Raw genomic sequence first — 17,906 nt, 5'->3', positions numbered from 1 at the left:
TGGTTATCTCGTTTGCCAACTTCTAGATTTCATTTATCAAATTATGTGATTTTTCACTCCGACGCTGTCGGCGTGAGAAAGAGGAAGCAAGTCTCAGAGCGAGCGAGCGAGAGAGAGAGAGAGAGAGAGAGAGAGAGAGAGAGAGAGGGAATCATTTATAGAGACAGCAACACGAAATATTCTCCACTCTCGGTGGATATATACATATCACCCAGCAATATGAAATATTCTCCACCCTCGATCGGAAACTACCTGCAACAACCTGATGCATCAGCAATATTGCCCGTCCATCACCATTTTCGTGTGTCGTAGACACATAGCAGCAATGTTGACAGCAACACGGTTTCGGCCACATATTGCCATAAAATATGGCCCATGTAAACGCACCTCCAGATGGACACTATCGTGAGGAGTACTTCATGAGATGTAAATGTCTGATCCACATCTGTATTTACACTCTGCAAAACAGGTTACGGTGTGTGGCGGACGGTATTTCTGATACCACTACCTTTCTTTCCCCCTTACCTGCTCCATTCGCGAGTAGCGCGTGGGAAGGAGATTGTCGATAAGCCTCCACATGCTCTCTCGTATTTCTCATTTTCTCATCGTGGTCATTTTTCAACACGAATGTGCAACGATTGGTTGGTTGATTTGCTGGAGAGGACCAAACATTAAGGTCATCGGTCCCAAATGTGCGAGGAAGTAAAATGTTGCCCGACTCTTCCTGTAACTTACGCCCTGGTTTTCAACAGTAAATTTTTCTGTGATGCACAACGCCTCAGTTGTGTGTCACTGAATACATGGTGTCGCACGAAGAACAGGATACCAAAGAAAGACAGACACCTGGCACTGAAACCACAAAAGCCGGCAGCTGCGGCCGAGCGGTTCTAGGCCCTTCAGTCCGGAACCGCGCTGCTGCTACGGTTGCAGGTTCGAACCCTGCCTCGGGCATGGATGTGTGTGCTGTTCTTAGTTTAGTTAGGTTTAAGTAGTTCTGAGTCTAGGGGACTGATGTAAGTCCCATAGTGCTTGGAGCCATTTGGACCATTTGAAACCACGGAAGAGTATAGTGGCTGCATGCCGCAGCGACATATGAAAAACTCTGGCTTAGCCACGCCTTCCTTGAGCTTTCCCACGCCACAGCAGCGGCTCGTCTACTTACGGCTGAGGTGAGGAACGCTCGCTCCAGTTGACAGTCAACGTCCTAGATAGGCCGCCAGTCTATTAAATTCTTGAGGTGAAGAGTCTTGTAAAAGTGCCTCTACCAAGTGATACTCCAATGTTTAGAGGCAGTTATAAATACTCAGAATACTCCTGTAGAAATGGACTGAACGAAGTTTGCTTTTGTTCTATAATATTACTTTTATTGTTGTAACCGGTTTTCGGCTTACAAGGCCATCTTCAGACATCAGATGGCCTTGTAAGCCGAAAACCGGTTAACACAATAAAAGCAACATCGTAGAACAAAAGCAAACTGGTGCTTTTCATTTATTATAATGTTGTTCTACCAAGAAGCGACGAAAGACTCTGTTAACATCTTCATATTATGTTGTAATAAAATAGACTAATGTTTTACGTGTCATAGTTCGCTCGATCTCCTACTAGAGCAAACCGACGAATCCAGCATTGCGCCGGCGAGTGTATTTTCGCACTGCACAACAGAATATTCTCTATTTCATTGTTATTCTAAATCGGTATGAGTCCTGGACTGAAGAGAAATACTCAGGAATCAGTCCACAATAGATCTCTTTCGTGGATGAAATACATTTCCCTCACGTTTCCCCAGTTAATCTCTACGAAGCACATGTTTTTCTCATAGCTTGTTTAAATGTAGTCCTTCCACTTTCGCTCGCCTCATATGGTTATACCAAGATATTTTACGGCTGTTACTGTTTCCTGTGATTTGTGCCCCATAATGTAATCGAACACTAATTTAATATTTGATACGGCTTCAAAATTTGAGACAGTTTGTGCGTGTTCCCTCATAAAACGAAAGGGTGGAGATGTTTTTGTTGATGTTTTCACTCAGAAGACGAATTTCACGTATCTCTTCACACTACACTATCTTGTGCTGGTCTCTTCATCTTTGGACAGTGACTTCAACGCATCCATTTCAAGCCTTGCTCTTAGTCTACAACTTTAACCCTTCCCACTTCCCACTAATACCAAAATGAAGTATTCTGTGCTGCTTCAGGATGTGTCCTGTCAACTGATATCTTCTGGTAGTCAAGTTATGTCATAAATTTCTTTTCTCTCAGATTCGATTCCATAACTCAACATTAGTTATCCAATCTATCACTGTAACTTACAGCATTTTTCTGCAGCAAGACAATGTAAAATCATGTTTCTCATCTTATCAATTCTGTTTCTCGTCCGCGTTTCACTTTCGTACAAGACAATACTCCAGAAGAACACCTTCTGAAAAGACGTCCTAATGCTTAAACTTATATTCAATGTTAGCCTATTAATCTTAGTAGATTTCGTTGCTATTGCCACTGTACATTTTATAACCTATAGCGCCCAACAACAGTAATTGTGTCGAATCCATAGGGAACAGATCTTTTCCACGGAAAAATATTGAAGCAAAGTCATTTGTATTGTAGTATTTGACATACCAAAGGAATGGCTCTATCTCACTGTTACGCAAATATCGATGTTTTGCAACAACTATGTATTTTGGTCGATCTTCATTAAATTCATCTCTGACGGAAGAACGGCAACAACGGAATTCTGCAAACCAGTGTCTGAAAGTATTACATTACCAAAAGCTAAAGGAAGCAATTCGAGGCACTGCTGTTCAGTTAAAACTTTATGAAAATCATAGTAAATCATCTTACGGAATCCTTGATATTTCCATTTTTTCCGACAAATGATCGCTGTAAACAGACTACCCGACCAGTTTGTGAGCTGTCATTGTTTTAACGCGAACAAATGAATTTCACATCTTAATATCGCCAAGTAGTTGTCGTTTATAAACATTAGAAGGCTTCCTTCGTATTTCTAAGTAGCAAAAGCACCTATGTTGCTTCACTGTTTTTACATGTCGTCGGATCTTATTTCCCGGGCAACTCTGATTCGTAAATCCTGATTACGTTCTGTGTGCTCATCATCTAGAGCTGTGATCAGCTACAAGCGAGAAGAAGTGGACTGCTGCCCATCAACCATTCACAGGAAGCCGAGAAAAACTCTTCCCTGCCGTGATTGAGGGCCTCTGGAGCGCGTAGCTGAGGAAATTGTAACACCGATGGAACCCCATCAGCGCACGAACGAAAGAGAACATGAAAAAGAGGAACGGGAGCAGTGTTGACTCTGGAGCTCAAGGTCGACTCCCATTACTGACGACCCGTATCATGGAGTGCGTCACATGAATTACGTCGCGGGCGACTCCGGCCACGCGCGCTGAACACAGTCATTTGGCGGCTAATGTCGTACGTGCCCACGGCCGGCAGAATTGGATCCTTACTGGGGCATTACCGCTGCGCTACCACACACTCCGGCGACTTACTCCTCTCGTTACAATGCAGCCGTGTTGCCCTCGCTACGAAATTGAATGTAAGCGTAACGTTTACGATCAATAACATATTCGTCTTCCCGCTCGAACAGCACTGCTCTGAATCCTACATACTGAAGTGGCAAAACTGCGTAAAGAAGAATATACACTACTCGCCATTAAAATTGCTACACCACGAAGATGACGTGCTACAGACGCGAAATTTAACCGACAGGAAGAAGATGCAGTGATATGCAAATGATTAGCTTTTCAGAGCATTCACACAAAGTTGGCGCCGGTGGCGACACCTACAACGTGCTAACATGAGGAAAGTTTCCAACCGATTTCTCATACACAAACAGCAGTTTACCGGCGTTGCCTGGTGAAACGTTGTTGTGATGCCTCGTGTAAGGAGGAGAAGTGCGTACCATCACGTTTCCGACTTTGCAATTGCGGTTTATCGTATCGCGACACTGCTGCTCGCGTTGGTCGAGATCCTATTACTGTTAGCAAAATATGGAATCGATGGGTTCAGGAGGGTAAAACGGAACGCCGTGCTGGATCCCAACGGCCTCGTATCACTAGCAGTCGAGATGGCAGGCATTTTGTCCGCGTGACTATAACGGATCGTGCAGCCATGGGGGACGTTTGCAAGACAACAAGACGTTTGCAAGACAACAACCATCTGCACGAACAGTTCGACGACGTTTGCAGCAGCATGGACTATCAGCTCGGAGACCATGGCTGCGGTTACCCCTGACGCTGCATCACAGACAGGAGCACCGCTACGGTCGCAGGTTCGAATCCTGCCTCGGGCATGGCTGTGTGTGATATCCTTAGGTTAGTTATGTTTAAGTAGTTCTAAGTCCTCGGGGACTGAGGACCTCTCATAGTGCTCAGAGCCATTTTTTGAACAGACAGGAGCGCCTGCGATGGTGTACTCAACGACGAACCTGGGTGCACGAATGGCAAAACGTCATTTTTTCGGATGAATCCAGGTTCTGTTTACAGCATCATATGATGATCGCATCCGTGTTTGGCGACGTCGCGGTGAACGCACATTGGAATCGTGTATTCGTCATCGCCATACTGGCGTATGACCCGGCGTGATGGTATGCCGTTGGTTACACGTTTCGGTCACCTCTTGTTCGCATTGACGGCACTTTGGATAGTGGACGTTACATTTCAGTTGTGTTACGACCCGTGGTTCTACCCTTCTTTCGATCAATGCGAAACCCTAGGATTTTAGGAGGATAATGCACGACCGCATGTTGCAGGTCCTGTACATGCCTTTCTGGATACAGAAAATGTTCGACTGCTGCCCTGGCCAGCACAACCCACAGATCTCTCACCAATTGAAAACGTCTGGTCAATGGTGCCCGAGCAACTGGCTCATCACAATACGCCAGTCACTACTCTTGATGAACTGTGGTATCGTGTTGAAGCTGCACGGGCAGCTGTCCCTGTACACGCCATCCAAGTTCTGTTTGACTCAATGTTCAGGCGTATCAAGGCTGTTATTACGGCCAGAGGTGGTTGATCTGGGTACTGATTTCTCAGAATCTATGCACCCAAATTGCGTGAAAATGTAATCACATGTCCATTCTAGTATAATATATTGGTCCAATGAATGCTCGTTTATCATCTGCATTTCTTCTTGGTGTAGCAATTTTAATGGCCAATAGTGTACATTCTTGTTTTGTGATTTGGAGACTGTGGTCTTTCACCATTATATTATTTGGGGAATGGAGAGGGGGTTGGGTTGGGGGGAAGCACGCGAGACCGTAGCTCTTTTTTAATTTTACGCAGCACAGAACACGCCAGCACGGACGGGTACAGCTCCACGCTAGCAATTCCTACTTTAAAATGGCTCTGAGCACTATGGGATTTAACTTCTGAGCTCATCAGTCCCCTAGAGTTAGAACTACCTAAACCTAACTAACCTAAGGACATCACACACATCCATGCCCGAGGTAGGATTCGAACCTGCGACTGTAGCAGCAGCGCGGTTCCGGACTGAAGCGCCTAGAGCCGCTCGGCCACAGCCGCCGGCCGATTCCTACTATCAGCAAGGAATGTAGAGCTGATGATGGTCTCTATATCAGATCGAAAACGGTCATCTATAAGTAAAAATTGACAACTTAATTGCGACTAAGACTGTGTTTGCTAAATAAATTATGGAAGAATGGATTGATGTGGTTCGTCACGAATTCCTGACCTATACCAGCTTCTTCATCACAGAGTGGCACTTACACCCAACGGTTACAAATATTAGAATTATATTAATACCTTCAGCTGCTAACGGGAGTTGATATATATCAACATGGACATGTGAAAATGTAAGCAGGAGATCCCGGGTTCGAGTCCCAGTCGAAGCACACATTTTCACCTGTCCACGTTGATGCATATCAACGCCCGTCAGCAGCTGAAGGTATAAATACAATTCTAATTTCGTTCTAGACGACTGCAGGTCATGTCCGAAAGAACAGACACCATATCCATATAGCTACAAATATTTGTTGGATTCTGCATTTCCGTTCTGTCTTCTCGTGCGGTTTTTACCCATTACAGTTCCCCCAAGTACCATAGAAATTATTCTTTAATGTGTTAATACATGTCCTACCACCCTGTCCCTTCTTCTTATCGACATTGTATTGTATTGTATGTTAACCGGGGACCTAGAAACGACGGGAGGCTCCGTCCCCGCCGCAACCGCAGTGGTCCACAACCCCACGACAACTACCGCAGTCCACTTCACCCCTCCGCCACCCCACACCGAACCCAGGGTTATTGTGAGGTTCGGCCCCCGGTGGACCCTCCAGGGAACGTCTCACACCAGACGAGTGTATCCCCTATGTTTGCGTGGTAGAGTAATGGTGGTGTACGCGCGGCAATCGCCGTCATGGTGTAACTGAGGCGGAATAAGGGGAACCAGCCCTCATTCGCCGAGGCAGATGGAAAACCGCCTAAAAACCATCCTCAGACTGGCCGGTTCACCGGACTTCGACATAAATCCGCCGGGCAGATTCGTACAGGGGACCAGGCGCTCAGTCCCGCCCGTACCTTGGTTAATACGGCCCAGACCCTGAAAGTTTGTCAGATGAGTTAGCCCATCCCTAAGTCACGTTTTTTTAGGATAATAACAGTAAAAAGCAGATCACATGCGCTTTGCACTATCGACCAACCTTTCGACGGGTGACTGGTGATGATAACGACCTCTTTGCCTTATGAAGGTAGCATTTCCGACAGGATCGGTCGCATTTTGCGGAAACTACTGTGAAACGTGTTTTTCAACCGTCATCTAAGATTAGGACCTTTTTAGGGTCAGTGAAGGATGATTTTGGTCTCGGTAAGGCGGGTTTCTGCCTTATTCCTTACAGTTGTGGCATGGCGTATATTGGTCAGACCATCATGGAAGACCGATATACCGAGCATTAGCGTCACATACGCTTACAGCAGCCCAGCAAATCTGCTCAGTCGAGGATCCTTGCCTCGTCACCGGTCATCCCATGGAGATTTTGGCATGCCCATCCAGGTATTGGTATGATGTTATTATGGAAGCAGTTGAGATTAAAATATCAAGTGTCTTATCAATGGAGATGTGAAATTTTTGCTTAAATTCTGTTTCGGAATCCTGTTGCCTCTTTGGTCAAACAACAGAGCTACAGAGTTAATACTACCTCATCCGTTGGTTATTCACTATCGATATCTTCTGACCTTAGTCGTCTTTAAAATGGCTCTGAGCACTATGCGACTTAACTTCTGAGGTCATCAGTCGCCTAGAACTTAGAACTACTTAAACCTAACTAAACTAAGGACATCACACACATCCATACCCAAGGCAGGATTCGAACCTGCGACCGTAGCGGTCGCTCGGTTCCAGACTGCAGTGCCTTTAACCGCACGGCCACTCCGCCCGGCTTAGTCGTCTTTGCTTCTGTGATGAGTATTGTCAATGATGTTGTTGTGTATAATACCTTACTGCATATACTCCGTATACAGCGCTCTCTAGTTACATTTGCGCCTTTAAAGGAACAGGGTGCACACCTGTCGAAATATTGATGATTGTCGAAAAAGTCAGCCGCCTGCGTTCTCAAAAGGTCCAGTAATTCTTCTTCACTTTCACAGAGGAAGGTCATGTCATTACTGAATCTTATAACCGATATGCTTTCACCCTGAATTTTAATCCCACTCCTTAAGCGTATTTTTTGCCCACGATTGAACAGTAGGTGCGACTGAACAGTAGATATAGAATTAATGAGATGTTAAGCTGATTGAGCGATAGTTCTCGCATTCGCCTGCCCTTGCTATCTTCGAGATATTGCGGATAATATTTTTACGAAAGTCTATGGCATGTCTCCAGACTCGGGGAGTCTAAAAATCAACTTGAATACCTGTTTGGTTGGCAACTTCCCTCAATTATTTTTAGAAGTGATGTTATCTATGCTTCCCAAAGCTCTTTTAAACTCTGACTCTGTTTCCTTATGCCTTCCATTTCAACTCTCCTTTCTTCTTCTACCACGTCATCAGTCACCTCCTCCCTCTCTTTCCACCAGCCCATTCTTTCCTCTGCGTTTAACAGTGGAATTCCTCTCGCATTCTTAATGGTTACGCTTTAATTTCACCGAATATTGTTTTGAGTTTTCTATATGCTGAGTCGTTCTTGCCGACAACCAATTCTTTTTAGATTGCTTCGATTTTTCTGCATTCATTTCGCCAAAACTTTCCTGCATCTCCTATTTCTTACGCATATTTCATGGCGTATATAGGTGGTCCTCTTCACAGGAATGATTACGCATTAATGCACCTCATAATAAGCTATCACTTGAAAATGGCACAAGACCAAAATCACGTCGTAAATAAATATACTTAACAACAACTCAGGCGGAATTAGTTGTCACTTCCAAAACGTACAAAGATTTGTACCTGAACTTCAATAAATACTCAAAAAGATTAATATGTAAATTTCGTAAACTAAGACATGGTTCAAATTCGGAAATCAGGGAAGGAGTAAAGCGAAGGCCTTTGTTTTAGTTTAAGAAATTTTAATGTTAGATTTCCATATTTTTTCAAATTTTATACGTATATTTATAAATTATCTCCCCTAAATCAGTAAAGAAATGTCTGATTCACATTTACGTGAATAAGGTATGCACCCACGAAAAAGTGAAGAAAAGCAGTTAAATTCAAGTCTGGAATGTTTAACTATATCAAATTTTCTGATGACATAACACATTAGTATTATCAATTAGGAAAAAATTATGTTGTTTGCCGCCTTGATCTTTTTTCGTTTTTAATTTTACTGCTTGACGTGTTTCGGCTTAAGAAACAAATATTGTCAAATAAGACAGCCCGAAAGTTGTACAGTTAATACAATAAAAAACGAAAAATTATATTAAAGTAATGTAGTTCAATTATAATCACAATCTCGTATTGATTTTACGCCATTTACTAAAAAGTTTAAATAAACCAATATAATAATTGATGACACTAAAACTGATCTGATGAAGCAGTGCTGCAGACTTGGTAGGATAAATACAGAAAACAATCGATGTCCAATAGAAATAAATGAGAGATTATCACTAATAAAGCGAGAATTGTATCTAAAAAAATACGCACAGGTAAACATGGTAACATAGAAGTACAGAAATACTTCACAAATTCATTTGTGCAGAGTACACCTTTCTCTTGTATCCCCAGCGTCTACTTTTCATATCTATAGAATATCCGATAGCAAGCAACACAAATGTTGATACGCCGAAAACTGACCACACCAAATGGATGGAGAGAAAATACTCTACTAATGCTACGAGAAGTATCGCGGACAGTAGTCTAAAAAGAGAAACAGAAAGAAGGAAGATGAAATTGTGTAGGGCACGTCCGTAGACACATTGCCTCCCACAAAATACATTTGAAAGGAAGACATAAGCAGAGGAACAAAATAAGACTCGACAAAAATCTAGTTTAGGTGCATCAAATTCGGGTAGTATTTCGACATTCTCTGTGTTAAGACGTGCACATAATTTTTTCCTTAATGACGAAGTTCAAAACATTAAATTATTTAAAAATGTCTCATAATGTTTCACAATATTGGTGAGAAAAAGATGTACCGAGATAAAACTACTTCCACGTTAGTGACGTATCGCTAAGCCACCCAGTAGCTCTCTGCATGCTTTCTCGGTAATACATACGTTATTCCGTAGCCACTATTACATCTTTGAAAATCCGAAGACTTAATCGCCTTGAAAGCGGAGTCGTAATTGCGAGTAGCATCTAATACCGTACATTCTCACTTGCAAAAGGTCAGGTTGTAATTCATTACGGCTGTCATCGTTATTATTGACTTAATCTCATGGTCCCTTTACGGAATCGCGCACGTAAACTTATTTCAGGCATTAGGATTTACTGCGCTAACCGAGTAATGCTATATCATTATCATCGACCAGTAATTCTCCACTATGCGTCGCCTACACGGATATCTTGATAAATGAAGTCTTTGAAGAAAGCCGATATTTAATTGAGAGCATGGGAGATTGCCTCCGCAACCAGTAGTTACGGAAATTGTTCTGCCGTAATGCTGCGCAGGTTATGTGATCCTATATAGCGGACAGTCGTTCATTGCCGCCAGTGTAACTTAATACTTAAGTATTTTCCGATCACCTTCCATTATAAGCTGGAACCAATGGACCCGTACTCTTCTACAGAGGGATTTTGATGCTCTTTAGGCTGCAGTCTCATTTAGAGCATATGGGTCAATATCGGTAGTTCCTTTGCGACGATAGCAAAGCACCGCCGCTTTATAATTGAAAATCTATATCTTCGCGGAGATTAAAGCCTGTCAGAACCACCTGGGTGACAGTGTTTAAGCTCCATGGCCTTCCAACAAGTGTTACATCCGAAGTCTTCTAGCAAAGAAACGATTAGAAACTCAAGAACTTTCCATCAGCACTGTACACATGGATAGTCTACACTTACAAATACATACTCACGTTTTATAGCCTATTTTGGAATAGACGAAACAAAAATCAGCCAATAGGTTATATGGTCGATATCAGTGTACAAAAGAATCAGTTCTACAGATTTTCATGACTGATAGCATGAATGATAATTGAGCAATTGCATGATGGAATTGCTTGAAAATTATAACATTCCACTGTAACTATTAGTGACACATGTAAACTAAACAGTTTCGTAGAGATATATCATTTCCATCATTATTGCGTTTATTATTTATTGGCTCACTCTTCTTTACACGTAGTTGACGTGATGGTAACAGTTTCAGCAGTAAGTTACCGCGGTGTTTTCTAAGAACCCGGCTAACTATTCTGTGTTCAACATAATTGCCGCCTGCAATTTCCATCAGAACGAAGGAGGCAGTTTCAGATACTTCAGAATTTCGTCTGGTATAACGTCGGTGTATTGTATTTTCACAGGGATGATGTTTACAGACCTTTGCTTCCACCCGGCTTTTACCTCATCTGCCAGATCCCCATATTTGGCAAACCTTCTCATTGCACATAGTTTGCAATAATGGATACTGGGTACAGCGATATCTATGAAGAAGGTGACCTGTTTCGCCTTATTGATTATAAATGAAAAACATAATATTGTGTATTTTATAAGAGATTAAGTTATTTAGCTAGCCAGTTTGCGGCTTACAAGACCATCGTAACACTTTAAGTGACTACCGTGTTCAAAGAACTTACAATGCTCGTAAACAACTTTGGAAAAGATGTTACTCATCTAGAGTGTTGTACGAACACAGAGTAAATGTCATCTGTGGCAAAGCAGTGGTAATGCAATTAAAAAGTTCAAAGTTGAACATTAAACACGATTTTCTACGAAGAAGACACGAAAGAATCAGTTAAAATTGTTGTCTGTTACGTCGATTACGGAGAATTTTCTTCTTCTTCTTCTTCTTCTTCTTGTTTTGCCAGTCCAGGATTAGGCCTTATGACCTGTTCGGCCTTATCATCTCTTCGTCAGCCTTCCCACACTCCATTCTATAAAAAGATTCTATTCTATCGCTTGTGGAGGGATTCTCTGAGGTGACACACGCAATACATGCCGTTTCCAATCCGGCTTTCATTGGATTACTTTTTCAGTTACTGACGATACCCCCACTTCTCTCCTAAATTCTTATTTTTTCTTATCTTGTGCTGCTTATCATTTGTCTAAGGAACTTCACTTCTGACGTGTTAAGTTGTATTACGTATTTTCATATTAACGGCCACATTTCCGCTATACATTGCGCTGTGAGTGGTGCAATAGCACCACCAAATTTCATTTGTGTTTCTCTTCTCTTTATACCCTTTAACGTTCTTCTTATCGTATGTATTTCGATGTGTGATAATTTATTACGCCTTTCTCTTCTTCAAGAGATATTTCACAGCCTACATACTGGTTCAAAAATGGTTCAAATGGCTCGAGCACTATGGGACTTAACATCTGAGGTGATCAGTCCCCTACATAGTGGAATTGGATACCTGCTCTGTAATTATGTTACTGTCGATTCTTAGTTCTTATGGGGTAATTTCCTAAAAATGCCATTGTTTTTGTTGCTGATATATCCAGGATGTAATTTAGGCTTATGGTGTTTAATCTATGTATATTTTTACTTTGTCGTCACTGTCCTGTATGATGTTTGTTGGCCAAAATCACATGATTTCGAATTTTATCGATCACAGTTCTTACACGCTGAGGTATTCTGTCCATCGAGTCCCTGACCAGGCATTGTTGGTGCATTCTACAGCTTTGTCTTACTCCAAGGCCCATCTCTGTTTCTAGTATCAGCTCTTTGCCAGTATTTACTCTTATTTTGGTGTTTTTATATAAATCTTAGTATACTTTACATCTACATCTACATGGTTACATTGCAATTCACACTTAAGTGCCTGGCAGAGGGTTCATCGAACCATTTTCATAGTACTTCTCAACCATTCCACTCACGAATGGCGCTTGTGAAAAAGAAACACCTAAATCTTTCCGTTCGAGCTCTGATTTCTCTTATTTTATTGTGATGATTATTTCTCCCTATGTAGGTGGGTATCAACAAAACATTTTCGCATTCGGAAGAGAAAGTTGGTGATTGAAATATCGTAAATAGATCTCGCCGCAAAGAAAACCGCCTTTGTTTCAGTGACTGCCACCCCAACTCGCGTATGATATCAGTGACACTCTCACCCCTATTGCGCAATAACACGAAACGCGCTGCCCTTATTTGCACTCTTTGGATGTCCTCCGTCAATAATACCTGGTAAGGATCCCGTACCGCGCAGCAATGTTCCAGCAGAGGACTGACAAGCGTAATGTAGGCTGTCTCTTTAGTGGGTTTGTCGCATTTTCTAAGTGTTCTGCCATCAAAGCGCAGTCTACATCTACATCATACATTTATCAGATGCCTGGGGAAACCTCTTTTCTCCATTATTGACCAGAGCTTCTTTCTGTGAATGCAATCAAATGCTTGTTGGCAGTCGATAAATACTACGTGTGTTTCTGAAGTCAATGCTCGTCTTTTCTTTATTCGATAATTTGTTTCAAAATGAAAACGTCGTCGGCACAGGATCTTCCATCACTAAAGCCTACTTGAATCAGAGAAGTTACAACGTTTTTCATTATTTTTTTACTGTATATTTTAAAAGAGCCATCCAGAACAGTTATTTCCCCGTAATCATCTGTGTTACCTCTGCAACACTTTTTAAACGGTGAAATAATTTAAGTGCCTCTTCACTCTTTTAGTAGTTCACCTGTACGCCAACAGACGTTGTAGAGATGGAGCATTCTGAATTCTAGAAATGTTCCACCATACGTTACTATTTCAGAGTTAATTCCATATAATCGAAATGCTTTTTTTTCTTTAAATGGCTGTGTAATTCTGTAAAATGTTCGGTCTGTCTTTTTCCTATGCTTAATCTTCTGTTAGCCCGTCTTCAGGTGGATTATACCACAATTTCTTATACAGCAAATGTATTCGCAATTGTGAATATGGACAACCATCAGCTGTGTAATGAAATAATGGCAATGAAAGTTTGTGCCAGGCCGGGACTCAAACCCGGATTTCCCGCTTATTGCGAGCGGTCGCCTTACTAGTTGGCAACCCCAGCGCGACTTAAGGCCACACCCACACTTCCATACGTCGTCAATCATGTGTCAACAAAAATGGTTCAAATGGCTCTCAGCACTATGGGACTATCTGAGGTCATCATCAGTCCCCTAGAACTTAGAACTACTTAAACCTAACTAACCTCAGGACATCACACACATCCATGCCCGAGGCAGGATTCGAACCTGCGACCGTAGCAGCAGCGCGGTTCCAGACTGAAGCGCCTAGAACCACTCGGCCACAGCGGTCGGCATGTGTCTACAACCTGTATTCGTAAACACATTGCGTATATTCCCGTACAGGGGAGACATTTTACTTGAAAGTCGCTTGCGAGGTATTGACGGATAAATACGATATTGCAGTGCCTATGTTATTCCGAATTACGATGCAAAGCTTTTTCGGACGTTCTTGTATGTCCAAAGAAACTGTGCATCCTATACGGAATAACACAGACACTACGATATCGTGTACAATTCCTTATTGTGATTTTATCAATCCTGTGTTCCACATGAATGATATTGATTATATTTGCAGTATCTTTGTCTCCTCTTTTTAGCTACGTGATTAGTTTATACGCTATTTCCTCTGTACCGTGACTGTCATATTCAACTCAGCCTACAAATGTGTCCCATGAAGATCTGTGTGTCTCTCTTCCTATTATTCTTTTTGTTTCATTTCTGATTTTATTATATTTTTCTTGAGCTTTTTCAGTCTCTTTCTGCAAGCCTAAAAATAAGGGGCTGAAAGTCATGGATTTTTTATCGATTATTAACTACAACAGTGAGAGCTTCGTGTTTATACTACAGCGGAGTCTTTCATTAATTGATACTGCTGCCGTAACTTCTCGTGGGTTGTAATATTGACATTATCATGCTATTTGAAATAAGCCATGGGTGCCAGTGTTCTGCATCCAGATTTAATGAATGATGTGGCATCAACATCTTCAACTTTTGTAGTCCTGTCTTCCTTAGTTGCGTGTAATATTACGGTATATTGATAATTTTGTAGTTCTGGATCGTCTACTTACAACTGAATTAAACACAATTTTCGTGTCATACGCGTTTCACTTTTATTCTCTGCGAGGCATTTTCAGTGTCAGGTCGGGTGGATGTTTTTCTACATATAATGTTTCTGTTCCATTTTTGGTGCTGTTCCTCTTCTTATAATTGCCGCTTGGGGTTTTTCGTTTTCCACATTTCACAGCGCTAGGAACTGAGCACTTGTTTTGATGCAATGTTTTTGGTTGTGTTGCCGACAGTCGTATGTTATTGCCAAAGATCGAATTGCATCAGAACAGGTGTTCAGTTCCAAGTCCTGCGACATGTGGAAAACAAAAAACCCCAAGTGGCGATTATAAGAAGAGGAACAGCACCAAAAACGGAACAGAAACATAATATGTAGAAAATCGTCCACACAACCTGCCACAGAAGATGCCTTGCAGAGAATAAAGGTGAAACGCGTATGTCACGAAAATTGCGTTTCATTCAGTTGCAGTTAAACGGTCCAAAAGTAAAAATTATCGATGATGGGGTATCCTTTTCGGAGTGGCCGAGTGGTTCTAGGCGCTACAGTCTGGAACCATGCGACCGCTACGGTCGCAGGTTCGAATCCTGCCTCGGGCATGGATGTGTGTGATGTCCTTAGGTTAGTTAGGTTTAAATAGTTCTAAGTTCTAGGAGACTGATGACCTCAGAAGGTAAGTCCCATAGTGGTCAGAGCCATTTGAACCATTTTTTGGTATCCTTTTAATCCCCACACTTTCTGCAGTTCGATTTACCAGATGCTTCCAACTCTCAGTGTGAGTAAACCTTGGCACATCCACTAAGGGTCGATAAAATTGAATTTGTGGCATTCCAGTTCCAATCGCGCCTGTCTCCCTCCCTCACCCACACTCCCATCCCCCAAAGAAATTAAAAATGGTATCAGATTAACTGATGATCAAACTGCTGAGACTGACAGTAGCGGAAAATGCTATATATACTTTTACTAATGAAATATTAAATGCTCTGAGTAAGCGGAAGTCACCCGTTGGGATTTTTTGCGATCTATCAAAGGCTTTTGATTGTGTAAATCATGGAATACTTCTAGATAAGCTCAAGTACTGTGGTATGAATGGGACAGTGCTCAAATGGTTTAAATCATACCTAACTGGAAGAGTTCAGAAAGTTGAAATAACTGGTGATTTCTCAAACTGGGGAACAATCAAGAATGGGGTGCCGCAAGGTTCGGTCTTGGGTCCTCTGCTGTTCTTAATATATATTAATGACTTGCCATTCTATATTCACGAAGATGCGCAAAGCTGGTACTTTTTGCCAATGATACAAATATAGCTATCACACCGAACAGACAAGAATTAACTGGTGAAATTGTAAACGATGTTTTTCAGAAAATCATTAAGTGGTTCTCTGCAAATGGGCTCTCATTAAACTTTGACAAAACACAGTATATACAGTTCCACACAGTAAATAGAATGACACCATTAATAAATATAGACTTCGATCAGAAGTCGGTAGCTAAGGTAGAATATTCAAAATTTCTAGGTGTATGCATTGATGAGGGGTTGAACTGAAGAAAAAAAAAGGAAACTGAGGATCTGCTGAAACGTCTGAGTTCAGCTACTTATGCTATTAGGGTCATTGCAAATTTTGGCGAAACACATCTGAGTAAATTAGCTTACCACGCCTATTTTCATTCTTTGCTTTCGTATGGCATCATATTCTAGGGTAACTCATCATTGAGTAAACGAGTGTTCATTGCACTAAAGTGTGTAATCAGAATAATTGCTGGGGCTCATCCAAGATCATCCTGCAGACACTTATTTAAAGAGCTAGAAATCTTCACTGTAGCCTCATATATATATATATATATATTCACTTATGAAATTTGTTATTAACAATCCGAACGAATTCAAAAGTAATAGCAATGTACATGGCTACAACACTGGGAGAAAGGATGATCTTCACTACTCAAGGTTAAATCAAACTTTGGCTCAGAAGGGGGTAAATTATGCTGCCACAAATGTCTTTGGTCAAAGGTCTGACAGATAGCCATATAGCACTGAAAAGGAAATTAAAAGAATTTCTTAATGGCAACTCCTCCTACTCATTAGATGAATTTTTGGATATAGTAAGTGGGTAATTTCCCAACCCCCACAAAAAAAAAATATTGTGTGTCATGTAATATTTTGTGTAATGTAATATCTTGTATGGACACCTTTTATTAACCTGACACGTTCCACATCATTACGAAGTGTCGTATTCATGATCTACGGAACAAGTACTAATCTAATCTAATCTCTAATCTAAGCGGAACTCTATCAGAACTCTTGCAAGTGGAGTGCGTACCGCACGCACGAACGCCGCACCTTGTGACGCAACCTGTGCGTGAATCAGCAGCTGTGCAGTCGTGTTTGTGCCGCAGCCGGAGGCGGCAGGAGGAAGGAGCAAGGCAAGGCAAGGCAGCAACAGGAGGCACGTGAAAGTCGGGGAAACACGCGCTGCCCGCCTCGCCCACCTTTTGTCACTGGGGCGCGACATCGTGCTCAGCACGGAGTTCCGCCGCCCGGCCACCTGCCACCTTTCGGTTAAAAATCAAAAGACAGTTGCAAAGCACAAAGGCGACCTGTTTGAGATTAAAAGAGCCCGGTTTCACACGAGCAACCTTGTCTCAATAGACTACAAGTAGCCACGGATCCAGGGGTGGTTCTTGAGGCGGGTTTACAGTTTGTTGCTGTCTCTCCCCTCATCCCCCCCCCCCCCCAAAACCCCTCGCCCTCCATCGTCCCGCCCTTCCGTGCAATATACCTTGCTGTCCGCCACATTTTTAATGTGGCACGGGTGCATACTATGTTAATAACAATATATAAAAATGGGTAGATTAAACCTCGACCGGAAAATATTCCAAGCATCTTAAGAAAGGCGGATGTAGAGAGGATAAAATACAGACTGGAAATGGGAAGAAAAGCGTTTCTGAAAAAGAGTTATTTGTTAACACCGCATGTAGACTTCAGTGTTAAGAAGTCTTTTCTGGAAGTGAAACATGGAGGAGAAACAATTTAGAGGAGAAGAGAATAGAAGCTTATGAAATGTTGTGCTACAGAACGATGCTGAACGTCAGATGGGTAGATTACGTAATTAAAGAGGAGATACTGAATGGAACTAGGGACATAAGAAATTTGTGGCAGAACTTCACTAAAAGAAGGGATCGGCTGATAGGACACATTCTGAGACATCATGGCATCACCAATGTAGTACTCGAGGGAAGTTGCGGGGGGGGGGGGGGGGGGGAGGAGGAGGAGGAGATAAAAATGGTAGA

At 42.1% G+C, this 17,906-nt stretch overlaps 1 protein-coding gene across 1 annotated transcript in view; it reads left to right on the top strand.

Moving 5' to 3' along the window:
- Positions 1-368: 368 nt before the first annotated feature.
- LOC124775207 overlaps positions 369-17,906 on the top strand; it is a 183,844-nt gene continuing 166,306 nt past the window's right edge. The window contains exon 1 of the mRNA XM_047250045.1: positions 369-426. Coding sequence (XP_047106001.1) covers positions 369-426 — 58 coding nt within the window. The remainder of the gene's footprint in view (positions 427-17,906) is intronic.

Source organism: Schistocerca piceifrons, chromosome 2 (genome assembly GCF_021461385.2).
Source record: "Schistocerca piceifrons isolate TAMUIC-IGC-003096 chromosome 2, iqSchPice1.1, whole genome shotgun sequence".
NCBI lineage: Eukaryota > Metazoa > Arthropoda > Insecta > Orthoptera > Acrididae > Schistocerca > Schistocerca piceifrons.
Note: the sequence above shows the minus strand (reverse complement) of the source record. Positions and strands in the feature narration are given on the sequence as shown.